The sequence below is a fragment of the Molothrus aeneus genome, chromosome 4 (genome assembly GCF_037042795.1).
Source record: "Molothrus aeneus isolate 106 chromosome 4, BPBGC_Maene_1.0, whole genome shotgun sequence".
NCBI lineage: Eukaryota > Metazoa > Chordata > Aves > Passeriformes > Icteridae > Molothrus > Molothrus aeneus.
In genome coordinates, this window is record NC_089649.1 from 28,447,103 (window position 1) to 28,462,572 (window position 15,470).

Sequence of the window (15,470 nt, forward strand, 5' to 3'; positions counted from 1 at the left end):
ACACGATCTTCGTGTGTGCAATGTTAAACTTTTCTAGAGTGGCTGTCAGAATGAAATCACACACATTTTCCCTGCCTCCAGAATTTCTATTACCTGACTTTCAAAGCAGCACAGTGCAACACTTTGCAAAATAAAGCTGTAACTCACATGTCTGTGTTACTGCTTTTTGTACCATGGGATTCGGGTGCTGATTTGAATCCCTCTAAACTGAAATAGACATGGTCCATGGGAGACATGACTGTAGACTTGTGGAAATAGAGCTCTTCTGTCTCTAGTCTCTTGGTCCACAGACCAAGAACAAAGTGGAGGGACATTAAAGTGTACATTTTAATCACTATGTACAGCATCAAAATTTTAGTAGTCAACTTCAGTAATGTGACAGAGTAAACTACACGATCTGTCAGCAGACCTTACTGAGCCCTTGAGGTAGGTTTCCATCCCAAGTTATCCTTTGGTGAAGCCTGCCTTTCACCACTGATTCAAATGGGAGGTTAGGGCATTTACCTGGCTAACGCGGTACAATTCATGGTCTTACTCCAGGTGTTCAGCCTGAGGTGTTCCCATATAAATGGACAGAGACTGAAAATTTTATCAGAGCAAACCTTTTTTTTCACAGTGTCTATCATCTACCTTTAAGTGCTAAAGCAACCAGTTTGAACTTAACAACTAAGAAACATCCTTTTCATATGTATGAGACAGTTGAAAAAATAAAATTGTCAACAAGAATAAAAGAGGATTCAATTTAGTCTCCTAGATCCATGATACTGTAAGATATATGCAAAAATATATGCCGTTGGTAAATGCAAACAAGCAACTTTGCAGTTTTCAAGGAGAATGCATATGACCACACAGATCATCAACAGGCTTGTCAGCAATCTATGTTTGGAAGTAGGAACATCAAGCTGCAAATGTCAACTATCTGTGCCTCCACACAGGACTCAACTGCACCTGTAGGCAAGTGCCTCCCCTTTTATAAAGGTTCTTCTCTGAGAGCTGGAGAATTCAGCAGTTTTCTAGATTCAGAGTGGAGACCACAAATTTACTGAGTCTAAAAGGAGGAGTGGTTGCACTGAGGTCTCTCTTACTGAGCAAGAACTTTATTATCCCAACTGAATCCCTCAGCTGCCTTGTCCTTTTAGGACATCTGCCCTCCCTGGAAGTTGCAGTAACATGTGGAAATTGAAAGTGTCAGAGTAACTTGCCCTTTCTGCCCAGGAATTAATTCATTTGATGCATCACATGCTACATTAATTTGAACAGTACCAACAAAGCTGTCTAACAACATGACTTACTCATGCCTGGTGGAGCTTCTGAGCCTAACATAAGCTCATAAGTGTCGCTGTCTTCCACTTCCTCCTTGCAATTAGTGAAATCACTTGCTTCATTGTTCTAGAAAGAAAAACAAAGGAGAATATTTGTTTTAGTAGCACATTTTGCCATTGATATAATATACAATGTTCTGCTAGGAGGAAAGTGAAGACAGAAACATCATGCATTTGCAGTTATGTAGTAATCTACACGCTGCAGGCAAAAGGACATCCCTGTGTATCTCTGGATACAGTGAAAGAACACCATGTTCTGACACAAAACACCAAGTTTGTACAGCAGGGATTTAAGCTCACTGGCCTTTTCCTCTCCCTAGCACTTTGCTGGGCTGTCCAGACAGTTCCCAACTCTGCTCCCAGCTGTGAAGCACTCAAAGATTAAGAGAAAGATTAGCAACAGAAAAACATCAAGTCCATAGGGCATGACTGAAGAGCTCAAGGGTGCAAGAAATCTCTGGGGAGCTCATTACAAACAGTGGTTTGTACCAAAAGCCATGTGTGTGCTGAAAAACCAGAAATGGGACTGCAAAGCATGTTTGGAGTCCTACCTCAGTGACCAAATGTGGCAGTGTGGTGTTTTGTTCCTCTAGAAAACTCTTAGTTCACAGTGCTGTGCAAAATTAGCCCAAGGAGGGTCAGAACAATGGGTTCTCTAAAACATTATCAGTGTATTTCCTCAAGCTGAAGAGGTGAACTTCTGCTCACCTCTGAAAAGCAAGCCTCTAACACAACTACAGAAAGTTCTGCTGTCTAGAATATAGAACACACATTTTTAATCACTGATTTTCAGAAACAACTGGAATTTCAAAAAGTGTCAGTTTTTTTAAAGAAGCCCAGCAGGCCCTTGATTCTCATGCAAGTGGGATACAAAACTATACTCTATTGACACAGTGGAGGCCTCAATAATTAATCAGGAGTTTTGAATCACAAAATCTTAACTCCAGGGGTTTGAATACAGCAACCCCAAAGAAGACAGGGAAACAGCATGGTCCATATATCATCCAGTCTGCAAGGTTAATTACAAGTAGAATAGGGGACAGTGAAGTCAAGAGGAAGAACTTGTAAGCTTCTGCATGGCACAGAAAGTGACTGTCAGGAGCTCATGCTGGACTCTGAAGAAGTTTGTTCCAAGTATCCTGCTGCCTCATGGCACCCACAGCCACTGCCCAGGGACAGAGTTCTCACTGCATGAAAGAGGAAAATATTTTGAGAAATAGAGGGTTTTTCTGGGGAACCGAGAATACCTTCTTCCCTGCTGCTGTTTTACACAGCCATCTCCTGAATGCCAGTCTGAAGCACTGCAGCCACCAGACTGTGCAAGAGGTGCCTCCCTGGCTTCCTCTGTTGCTTTACAAAAACACCTGGATCTTTACATATCATTTATTTCTAGAAACAAAGTAAGAACTTCTGATTTGGGTAGGGCAATTTAATCTTCTTCTGGATTCTAGGGCATTTCCAGCTACCTGTTGGATAGAATTCAGCCTTGCAAGGAGACATCCCAAAAATACCCTCCAGTCACACTAAGGCCTGTTCTTCCAAGGCTGAGACAAATCTGGTTGCCTGATTTGTTTATAACATGTCACCACAACATTCCTTCATATCCCACTCCCAACATTCAAAGTTTGCAGTTCTGCCAAGAATGTGTTGCTCATTTGTCTGTCTCCCACTGCTCTGTAGCTCAGCATTTCACAGCAGAGGACAACTACAGCATAGCTGTCTTACAGGCACAGTATTTTAGGCATCATCTTCTGACTATTAAGCAACAAGATAACATTCAAGTCACTACCAGTCACCCGGAGTTGAACCTGTGTTGATCACCAGGAAACACCAATTTCTACCATGTGACTTTCTTGAGAGGCACCAGTCCAAAAGATTCCAGCAGCTGCCCTCTCCCTCTGCTGATATGGAGCCCTGATCCTCCTGGGATTTTGAGAAACAAGTTGTCAAATGCTGGTTAAAGCTACCACAGTCTATATGGGCTTGCTAGAAAGGCTGCAAGAGCAAATAGAGCCAAGATCCAAGCACAGTGGTGCTTTTAAAAGTATCTCATACCAACTAAGCAGGTATGTGGATGTCTATGTCTTTGGAGTCAGGGCATCCTAAAGAAAATAAGCATTTTCTCTAAATATCATTAGAGAAGAAAACTAAGAGGAGATGGTCTCATTTGCACTATTTATTTCAGCACTTTTTGTTTTTTTTTTTTTCTCTTCAGTGCACATCTCAATGAGGCAAACAGTCCTCTTTGAACAGTAAAATCAACAGCTTTGAAAACCTAGAAGTTGATGTGAACCGCAAACACTTCAAAATTTCATGTAACTGTATTACATGAAATTACATGTATTAAGAGTGTGTCCACTCATAAATCACTACACTGTATCATGGACTTGGAAGGAATTTGAAAAATCTTTCTATTATTTAAATTGCTAACAGGATACTGAATAGTACAAGAGCCAAGATGATACTAATTAATAAACCTTTCTATTTTCACAATGAATTGTTGAAAAATACCCTTAAAAACCATCTCTTATTACTTCTGATTTCTTGTTAGCTCCATTTAATTTTGTGCCTTGGTCCTTCTCACATATTCTTAAGTGCCTATGCTATAATTCTATCATGACATTAGCAACCTGAAACAGCTTCTACTTCCTGTGGACTTCATAATCCTACTTTGGGTTGTTCTCTTGCTACTCTTTTGACCTTTCCTTCACAATGCGGCAAGCATGCACTCAGATATGCTTTTTAATTCTTTATTTTTAATGCTGCTATTATATTGTTATTTTTCATTCCTGTCATAGAAACCAGATACAATAACATATCTTAGACTGCTCTCACCAAGGTTACCCTGTCTGGACAACTTCAAATGATCTCCTCTTCTTTGTTTACACAGAAAAGAGCCCTCTAGCTGTTCCCTTGACTTAAAAAGTCAAAACCTTATCAATACAATTAAAAACTTGTGGGAGAGTGTCTCTTTCTGTATTCCTTTCCAGAGAGATGCTGGTGACCTGGACCTCAGTGAAAGCCTACGTACTGGTACACAAACACACAGAAAACATCCTCCCCCCAGGAGTGAATTTAAGCACAGAACAAAATGGGATGTAAATAGGGTAAGTAATTTCACACCTCAAGACAGAAGAAATTGTTTTCCTTGGCTGGATGTTTCCACCATTTCTTTGTCATAGGTGTACCAGATTTGCTTTCTAATGTTCTTGCTTTCAGACAAACTGGACTGAAACACAGCAGTTGGATTTTTTTTCCCCAGCCCCGGGTGCTCGTACCACTCCTCAGACCTGCCAGCACTGTCTGCTTAGATTCTCAATGCAACAACTGAAGCAAAAGGGATATATTTCCATCTACCTTCACAGTTTTTGCTCCTTTTCTCTCACCCTCACTGTGGTGTAGCCTACACTATGCCCATTATCACTGTCCTGTCAGAGCTTTCCAGAATGCAGAGGTCAGAACTAGTGTACCATAGGAAATACTTTCCATTTCTCAGGTCTTCATGAAATGCCAGCAGGCAATTTGGCAAACACTTATATTTAATTTAGTTCCAACTGCATCCCTGAGCCTAGTGACCAGCTATTATTCTGGTTATAAAAATTTTTCTAACTCTCAAGTCTGCATTAATTACGAATATTCACATATTCTACAATGTAAAATATTCATCAAAGTACTGGAAGTGTTTAAGTATTTATGACTCATTTTCCCAGGGTCCTGTATGAGCACCTGGAGAAATGACTGAGAAAGTGAGCTTCATAAAGTTGATTGCATGCATGAGGACAGATCCAACATTGTTGTTCATTAGCTTTATTAATATCAAACACCTTTAGTACCCTATTAGCTTGCTTGATAACTCAGGCTTGCAAAAAACCATGAGAAAACCCTAAAGCATAAGGGCAATGAATCTTTCAATCCAGTGTTACAATCCAAGATGAAAAGCAACGTGGTTGTAAAGCCGGGCAGGTGGGAAGAACAGTGGTGGAAAAAAACTTTCTGGCACATGTTCTGCCATGCAATACTGAAACAAACAGGGCTTTAAAGCAGTGTGGGCTGAATCCAGCCCTTGAAACACTTGCGCTCACTCTCCTGACCTAAGCAAGACTTGTCTTAGAAAAAGCCAAGAGTGGCATATATTATCCTTCCAGCCAAAAGTGCTGCTGCCATCTGCTTGCTCCCCATGTGTCAGAGCCAGCTGATGTGCAATGCAGTCTGCTCACTAAGGAAGCACAGCTGAGCCAGCCCTGTGTGCTCCACCCTGCTGCCCAGCTGTCCCTCAGCTCTGTTGTCTGCTTCACCACAGGAGAGAAGGCAGAGCCTCAGCCCCACACCACACCTGCACATCTCAGGCTGTGCCCAGGAGCTGCACATGCAGTGCTGCTGAGCCACAGAAATCAGCACTTCCAACTCCCAGAAATGAATTAGAACAGCCTTCCCTGCTCTATTTGTTTACAGGAAAGGTGTGAGGGCATTAGAAGTCTCTGGGACTTTTCTCACTGATGCCTTTCAAGGTTGTGTTTCCCATGATTTCCCTTCAGTTTACTGTGCCTTATGGAAGCCTCTCAGCATCAACACCAGATTTCAGATCTCACAGCGTCTCTGACATCCATTATCCAGCTGGGCAAGAGGCAATTGACTTAAAACTGTGTGTGCCACACAGGTTAGACCACAAAAAGAACAGGTATTTAACATCAGTAACTGTTTTTGAATAAAGCTGCTCATTCTAGGAACAAAAGGCAATGACTGATCTGTTAGTCCGAATGACTTCTCAGAGTAGCTGGCAAACACAACCTACTGCAAACCTCTCATGCTGTCCTCACACAGCTGTTTACACCATGTGGCTTTTTATCAGATGTCTGGACATAATAAACACAGTCATGTTGTTGAATCTTAAATATATATTACCCCTATCCCCGTTTGCCTTTGACATACATCCATTAGGCCTTTAAATTGCAACAGTTTTATGCGTTCAAGGTCAGGATGAAGAGGGCTTTAAGCAACATAATCTAGTGGAAAATGGCAGGTGGGGTGGACTAGATGATCTTTAAAATTCCCCTTTGATTCTACCTGAGCAGGACACAAGATTTTGGAATCCTTCAAAGGCATGTTCCTGCTGTGTAAAACTGCAGCATTATTCCCAGATTTCTTTTTTGGGGTCATAGGTGTGTGCATAATTTCTTTGTTTATCTGTATGGGTTTCATTTTAACCCAACATTTTCTACCTTTTTTTCATGTTAATTCAAATCAGGAGTATCACATGATCTGGTGGACAAGCATGCTTATGTACTGATCACACTAATCCTAACAAATTAGAACACAAAACCCACATACTAAATAAGGTACAAAACCAAGAAGGACACAGAATGACAGTAAAAATAATACTGTGACATTCACAGTAACTTGTAAAATTCCCTCTGCATAAAATTTGTCCCAAGTCTCAACTGCTACCATGTTGTCTGCAATTATGAAAGATAACAAAATTCTAGAGTTCCCATTCCATTATGCTAAAGGTATAGAAAATGTACATAACTACCAAAAAAGAGATTACATAGAATAAATGAGAAATAAAATGCTCCACTGCCAAATTCTACTGATTTTGTGATCATTCTGGAGCAAATGTATGACTGAAACAAAGTATTTGTACTATATTAAGAAACTAAACAAATTAAAACATCAATGAATACCTAACTTTGGGCTCTGAGATTTTAATAACAGCAAAAAGGAACTGTTTCATTTGAAATTGTCTATTGTAATCTTAAATAATTTTTTTCTGGGCTCCCTGATTAAACCATTTCATTTGTATGTTTACTTTAACTTCATTACAAGCAGATCTGCTGCACTGCATATCAGCCAGCATCCCTGAACTGATCCCAAATAATTGCCACATTATTTTGTGCAATTTCACACTTACTTTGTATGCTTGTCTATCAAATCACAGCAAACTTTCTGCAACTTTGTTAACTCCTGCTTTTCAGTGAGTTTCTTGCGGGGCGGGGGGGGGGAAGCCCTCCCTTTGTAGGAATTCACACCCACTGGGAAACAAATATACAAAAAAGACCCAGAATAAGTAAAGGCTTGGTATGTTGATAATTGTTCACTTATTTTTATACAGCCTTTATGACTATGCCTGTGAGACAGAAACATTTACTGCAAGAAAAACAAAAGGAGACTTCTAATCACACAACTAAATTTACTGGTATATACAGAAATATGTTCTTAAAAATCAAATTGCTGCAGTCTCCATTTGAAGAATTTGTGCTCACTTTCCCTCTTCTGGGCATTTATGCTGTTCTCAAATCTAGCTACTGAGTATCAAGGGATTTTTCTTCTGAACATTCAAAAATAAAATTTCTCCTCAGACTCATTTTAGCTCATTTCTCCTTTAATGACAATACTTGTTACTTCACTTTTCACACACCCACACAATTTTTTGAAAGACTTTCAAATCTTGTATAGTACTGATTCTGCTGAAAAAAATATCCACTACTGTTTGACAGGCTGTGTAATCATTGCAAACTCCACAAAAGCACTCCCAGCTCTCACACAGGTTAATTTTTTCAATCTAGCAGGGTAAGAATTTTTCTTGCTTTTCTGATTTTTTTTCCTGGGCAAAACAATAACCATTCTCCAGAGAGCTTCTCTTTCACTTGATGACTGTGATCACACTGCTTGAACTCTCAGTGGAGTTTCTAAATTACCACTCCCTTAGCAGATCCAGCAATAGCAGAGAGGGAATCACAGAATCATTTAGGTTGGAAAAGACCTCCCAGATCATCAAGTCCAACCACAAACCTAACACTGCTAAGTCCCACTAGGCCCTGCCCCTAAGAGCTGTGGCAGCTTGTGGGACCAAAACCTGAACCAGCTGCACTCCTTTGCCAAGCCAGCACCTGCCTGTTGAAATTCACCGTTATTAATTTTCCCTCCACTTATTTCTTTAATGCCTGGGAGATTTTGCTTTACATTTCCTGAGATTAGTTCATTAAAATACTAATTTCAAGCAGCAGTTTTCTGCTGGTGAGCACTGCCTGTAGTGCTGATACACTCTCAGCTGCAGCACAGTTCATAGATGCTCAGGTCCCTGAAGTGGAAGAGGAGGTTGAAGATGAATTGACTGAATGACTGACAGAAAATACAACAGAATTTTACATCTCATACCTGCTTATTTCTGCTTTTGTTTCACCTAGATGGCACACATGAAAGTTTTTTTTTTTAAATCTAAAACATGAAAAAGTCATTAGCACTGAAAATCCCAGATTCTCTTAGCAAATTATATAAGCAGGTAAGAATTTTGCCTTTGTAAAGCATAAATATGTTTTGGATGACCACAACATCATCCACAAGTGTGAAATGTTTCAAATACTGAAGAGTAGCAGCTAGACAGAAACACACCTGAAAGTGTAATGGCCAAGTGGAAGAGCAACACTTCTGGAAGGCTCAAGATTAGCACAACAGAACAGCTGATGCTTAAGGAAGAAGAGTAAAAAAAATGGCATTTAGCAAGGTTTTGGGCTCCTGAAAGGATCAGTGACTATCAGGAAAGAAAGGAAGAGGGTGCAGAAGGCATTGAGAAAACGCATTGAACGTGGTCACAGCCCAGGCAGCTTTCATCTCCTTTTCATGTAATGAGGAAAACATGGTCTGGCTGAGGAAAAGAACATTCAGTACTGCTTGTTTCAAAGCCCTGTGCTCCAGATTACTGACAAGGATTTCATGGACTGTATTCTAAGTTGCATAGATGCTCCTGGCAGAACATTTATGATTTATCACTGGTCTCAGGCTCTCCAGCACTAACACATCATCATTCCTCATTTCCTACCCTGTATTCCATATACACACTGCAGAGTGCTACCCTAACATTTAAACAGCTGCTGTATTTTGCATGAGAACTACATTTTAGATGCCAAGAGTCACAATATTGTAATTCGAACTCAAGTAACAGAAATTTCTGCATTCTCTGGTGACTTCTGAGATTCTGCCCTTCTGCCCTGAATCTTGGTAGACACTCAGAAATTTTTCTTCTTTTACAGAAACTAGCAGGAGCTTTGCTCTATCTAGGCAACTTTTAAAAATATACTGCATTAAAGTAGAATAGGATAAAGTGTCGAAATCTGTGAAATACCATGGTATTTCTACAATATTTTCTACATACATGTGCTAAGAATAGTCAGAGTTTTCAGATATGGGTGTTAATATGCAGGTTCTTAAAATCTTTGCAATCCTAAACAATAGGAAAGCTAAAGAATGAGAAAAGCAGTTGAAATAGCAGTTATTACCTGTACTGCATTCAACTATGTCTATTAAAATATAAACCATAGACAAAACCAGCAAAAATTATCCAGCAAAGCACTTCTGTGGGAAAACACTGCTACAGCCTGTGGTAATATCAGGCACTTAATAAAAAACAAAAGCAAGAAAAAAGGCAAATGTAAGAAACATAAAAAAGTAAACCTTTTCCAGTCTGGAGCAGGTGTCATGTAAATTAAACCCTTAGTCAATCAGATAATTAATTAGCCTCTGCAGAAATTAGTCTTCAAATCCAAGTAAGATAATTCTCTTATTTTTGCTTGACTCTAAATAGCTCTACACACAGTGCAGGATTTGCTTTCAGATTCAACTATTATAAATATGCCACGAGTACCCTGGCCATTCTGCATTATTCTTTTAGTTCAGGTACATCTTGCAATTTATGAACTGAAGGACAGTGATACTGTAGTTAAAGTAAAAGAAAGCAAATGAGATGACAGGTTCTACCTGAGAGTTTGCCTCTTTTTTTCCTAAAATAGAGATGATAATTTTTTCATTCTATAAGCAAGTTTCAGGACTTGGTAACAACCAGTAAACTACTTTGAGAACTCTTTAAGTGTAACTCAATTCAAGTGCAAGCTCTTCTCTCTCTCCCAAAAAGACAATCTATGCATTGGTCAGTGACTCTACATTACTGTGTTCAGACAAACCATTTCATTTTAAAGTGCTTTGCTGATTTCATGTGTTTCAGTGACAGCTGTTTTTATTCAATATCTGTATATTTACTACATTTAAACCGTATCAGTTGTCTCAGAAATACACCCTGCATTCACAGAAAACAGCTAAAAGAGAGAGAAATCCAATCTTATTTGGGTCCATTTTTCATACAGCACACAAGCAAATGAAATTCATCTTCCTGGCTTCTACAAACCCTCTGACAATCCAGACCCCAAAACAGAGGAAAGAAGGTAGCAGTAGAGAAAAAGAATGCCAAGCTTCTTTTAAAAAGTCTAACAAAAGTACTTCCAACTCAGCAAAATAAAATTATTTTCAATAATCTGTTATGTATATAAAGTCACCTTGTGTTTCATCTGTATATTTCTATTGTAGAATCACAGAATGGATGGGGTTTAAAGAGACATTAGAGATCACCCCCCTTGCTGTGGGCAGGGACTCCTTCTGCTAGATCAGATTGCTCAGAGCCCCATCCAACCTGCCTTGAACATTTCCAAGGATGGCACATCCATAACTTCTCTGGGCAGCCTGTTCCAGTGTCTCACCACTCTCACAGTAATGAATTTGTTCCTAATACCTAATCTAATCCTATCCTATTTCAGTTTGAATCCATTCCCCCTTGTCCTGTCCCTACATGCTCTTGTAAAAAGGCTCTCTACCTTTCTTCTAGGCTCCCTTCAGGCACTGGAAGGCCAGGCCACAATTAGGTCGCCCCAAAGCCTTCTCTTTTCCAGGCTGAACATTCCCAATTCTCAAGTCTTTTCCCATAGGAGAGGTGCTCCATTTCTCTAACCATCTTGTTGGCTTTGAAGAGAAACCCCTGATGTTTGAGCAAAAAATTATACAACATGAGCTGTGAGTTAACAGAAGGTGCTACTGAAATAAATAGAGGCTTATTTGTTCTAATTTTATGTGGTATTTCTCTCTGAAATGCTCCCATATCTTAAGGAAAACACCAAGTTCTCTTAGCTTTGTTTTCTTACTGAACAGTAACAAACTAACAGTGAGCAGTCACTTGTTCTTTTGGAGTCTTTCTGAGAGTAGATCTATGGGATTTGTAGCTGAGATCACACACACTTGTGAAACCTGCTGTGGTATGGGGTCTCTGCCCCTAGACAAGACCATCCTACTTGACCCATGATGTTTCCTTCCCTGCATCTTCACCACAGCCTGATTTCACTGTAACTGCTTTCCATGTAATCCCCCAAAGCAGATAGATTAATATAGCCAGCATTGTATCCTCTCAGAATTTGACACGAACAAATGTGGGTTGAACAACAAAATGCACTGAATTGTGTGCTATATATCATAAAATCTGTCTCACCTGAGGAAAGGCTAAACAAATATAGGTGTTTTGCATAAATCCAAAAGAAATATATTCCCTGACTGATGACTCAAATACAATTAGTGGCTGCTTGCAGAAGGTAAATAAGTACCTGCTAAAAGCCATAAAAATCACTTTTGATGGTATGATATTCATTGAGACCTACTTCTGCTTCAAGAGAGACATACAAATAACTATGTCATTTCTGAACTATGTAATTTCTGTTCCAAGAAGTGAGTAACAGTTTTTCTTCTCAATTTAGGGTGGGGGGAGCCAATCAAACTGGAGTAATCAGCCTGCTTCTATGCTAGTAACATCACTATTGGGAAATGCTTAGCAAGCACAGCTCACTAAAACTGTATTTGACAGCCATTTTAATGGCAGCTGCTACAAGATTACAACTTGACAGGAATACAGATCTCAGATATTACCCTTTCTGTAAGCACTTTCAGTTCTCAAGACAAGAAAGAAGGAGCAAATGACAAAAAGAGCCAAGGTGGAAAAAGACTAAAACTTGAGAGAGGAAAAGGGCAAAGCAACCTACATCTGACACTCAGTGTGGGGTTTCCTACAGCATCATGTTCTTGTTTAATACCAGCAATGTTAGTCTCCTGCAATTACCTGCTCACTCCATTGTGTGTTTCTAATCCACAGTCAGGATCCAGAAGTGTAGTTACTGAGGTTTATCATTTACAGCAGTGGGCCAAACTTTGCTTGACACACCTGCAGCATTAGTGTAGAATGAGATGCTGATGAACCTGGGATGTAATGAATTAGTGGACTGGGCTTTTCTCCTGCTCGCATCTCTCTTTCAGACACCTTGTAGCCACTACTATCAATAATACCACATTATTAACTACTAATAGAAAAGCAATTTCAGCAAGCTGAGGTATTTGAGTTACTATTAAGCAGTTGGATTCTACCATTTCACTTTTTTTTTTAAAGAGAGTTTATGTTTTTTTCCTAATAGGACATACAGCAATTTTTAACCAGCTCATTACCCTTCATCTTCTCTGCCCCCAGCACCACACAGAAAGTAGCTATTGGGTGTAAAGACTGTGTAATTTTACAAGAACTCAGGAGGTGAAAGGACCCAAGCAGCGGATGGAAGAAAAATAGCAGTCAGTTACAAAAGATATCCCATTTGATTCTTTCCCCTGCGGCCTCTGCCAGTCATGTTGTGCATACTCTGCTGCATGTGCATGCTGGGCAACACTCCTGGGGCAGATCTTCATGTGTAGTACAATATGTGTCAGCCTCAGAAGGACTGTGACATTTTACATGAAGCTCTGCCACCTATTTTTTTTTCCTAAATATGTGTAACAGTGGAGGAAGAATATCTGAATCTAAAGATCTATACAATGCACCTATAAATATGGGTCTATGGAGAAAAAAAGTTACAAGTGGACTAGTGTGTCTCACTTGAAGGTCACCTGTCACAACTGATCTCCTATTAATGTGGTTACCCTGGCAAGCAGGAATAAAAGGCACTATATTTATTACCTGTTGCCCATAGCATTCCGGTATTGTTTTTCAATTGACTGCCTAGTGTCCTGCTTTATCTTTTTGTTTCCATGTTAGAGCCCAAATTCCCTTTTGTGGAAATTTAATAAGGCATCCAAACTCTGTCATGCAATTCCTGTGATGGGTAAATTTTGGATATTCACATTTCACTGAACAAACTCACAGCATGTGTAACTTCATGCAGCAGTGTGTGATGATGAGGATGTTTAGAAATTTGATTTATTGTGGAATTATTTTAAAATAATCTCTAATGCTGAAGAGAGGTTATTGTCACAGCAGGCATATGTAGAACATTGAGAGAATTTTGCAGGTTATGAAGGAATGAGTGGGCAGTGTGAATAGGAAACCTTAAAATTCAATATGTTTTGAAATTCAAAATCTTTAGTAAAACCATAAAGAGACAATGCTATTTCAGGGGAGTTACAGCTTAAAGAATATGAAAATCAGCAAGACCCAAGTGTATTTCATATTGAGATTTCTATTCCTGTCTAAAATGCTTGAAATGTTTGTGTTCTCTGAGTGCTGGCTGAATTGTTGCATAGATGAGAGCTGAGGAACTCAAGAGTAAAAAAAAAAAAAGTATTTTTTTGGATTTGTCTTGAGACTAAGAGGCAAGAGAGATACAAAGGACCAAATGTCTTGCTTTAACAAACTGGTTAAAAAACCAAACCACTCCTGAAAAACAGGAAGTCACATCAGAGATTAATATGAAACTTGCAATTTCCAGGCTGTCTCTACTTCAGCAGCAAGGACGGGACAGACTGACAGAAGAGAGAGGTACAGATTGAGACATGAACAAGGACCTTGAGCCCTGAGTCAAATTCAGTGTCTTGCTGCACTGTGGAGCAGCAGGCCCTGGCTAACTCATGCTGACCTAGTGAGCAGCAAACCCCACCCAGGAAGAGAGATGATCAGTACAGAAGATTTGGGGCTTTCACCCTTGGTCACACCTGCAGCTCACTGTTCCATGGGCAATTTGTTCACTCTTCTTACCCTGGGGTGGTTGAAGCTATTGCACTCATGTTTCTTGTACTTCAGGAGAGTTTAGATTAATAAAGGAACACAAGCTCACAAGTACTGAGCCCGCCCCAGCTGATTGAATAATTTCTTTGCTATCAGTTCAAATGGGATGTCTCCCCTTCAGAACTTCAGGCTCTGCAGACATACAAGTGCTTTGTATGACTGTTGCAATGGAATAAGTTAAATTTTGACATTTTGCTAAAAGCCATTTCACTAATGATGACAGTGATTTGGCACACCTGGAAGAAAGGAGAAAAGCACTGACATGCAAACAGATTCTGTTGCTTGGGAAGTTCTTCCCAAGATCTGTACATGACTCATAACCTACCAGCATGCTGCAAAAAGCAAATCAAAAACCAGCACTCTATAGCCCAAGGGATACATACCTCACATCATTTTCCCTTCCCATTAGAAAAGGCAAAGTTGGAAAAAAAGCCCAAAACCAACCTCTTTCCTGCACAGTTTTGGAAACAATGGAGTCCTCTATGACCTAGGTTTGTCTGTGATGTGAGTGAACAGAAGAGGCAATAAAATGTTTAAGAGAAGGATGAGAGAACAGATGAACACACACTACCAAACTCAGTGTCCACCAACAAATGATTGTACATAAGAGACTGAACTGAGGTTTTTGTACTTCAGCAGTTCTCCATTGGAGAAACTCAGGATGGTTGTTCACTGACTCAATTAAAACCTTGATAGATGAATGACAACCCTGTTTCTGTGACAAGGCATTGATGTTTCTAGGGAGAGGAAGTTTTAGAACTTAATACTACTTGTACATTGTAGTATATCAAGAAAATTGCCAAAGTTAACACAAAAGACTCGTCTGAGATGGAAATGTTGCCTCAAGAGATTATTTAAGGAAATAATGATGGTGTTCTTCATCATAACCCATGTCTACACACTAAAATAGCAACTATGACTCTTCAGCCTGATTCAGTGAAATACACAATTTCGAAGCTTTAGCAACAGCTTCTATTTACATTTTTATACTTCATTTCATTTTGCTCTACATGTTCAGATGTTGAACTAGTCAGGACATTCAGATTTCCCTTCTTCACCAGTTTAACTTTTTGACTGCCTCATATAATAAAACACTGTCAGTCAATGTACAAGATGTAAATGCAGATTTTAAAAAAATATGCAACATCCAAATTGCTTTTGATAACATAAGAGTAAACTTTAGCTCTACAGAACTCTAAATATTGGCACAAAAAGGGATTGGGGAGAGGCTCTTTTGCCTCCAAACACCTTGAGAAGCTGAAACAAATAATTTGTCCTCACAGTTCACAGTGCAGGAT

General features: G+C 39.5%; 1 protein-coding gene across 1 annotated transcript in view; it reads right to left on the reverse strand.

Moving 5' to 3' along the window:
* The window catches only part of BANK1 (B cell scaffold protein with ankyrin repeats 1), a 132,688-nt gene that overhangs the window by 23,003 nt on the left and 94,215 nt on the right, over window positions 1-15,470 (reverse strand). The window contains exons 9-10 of the mRNA XM_066549133.1: window positions 1,293-1,389; window positions 631-639 (exon numbers count right to left, since the gene is read on the reverse strand). Coding sequence (XP_066405230.1) covers window positions 631-639; window positions 1,293-1,389 — 106 coding nt within the window. The remainder of the gene's footprint in view (window positions 1-630; window positions 640-1,292; window positions 1,390-15,470) is intronic.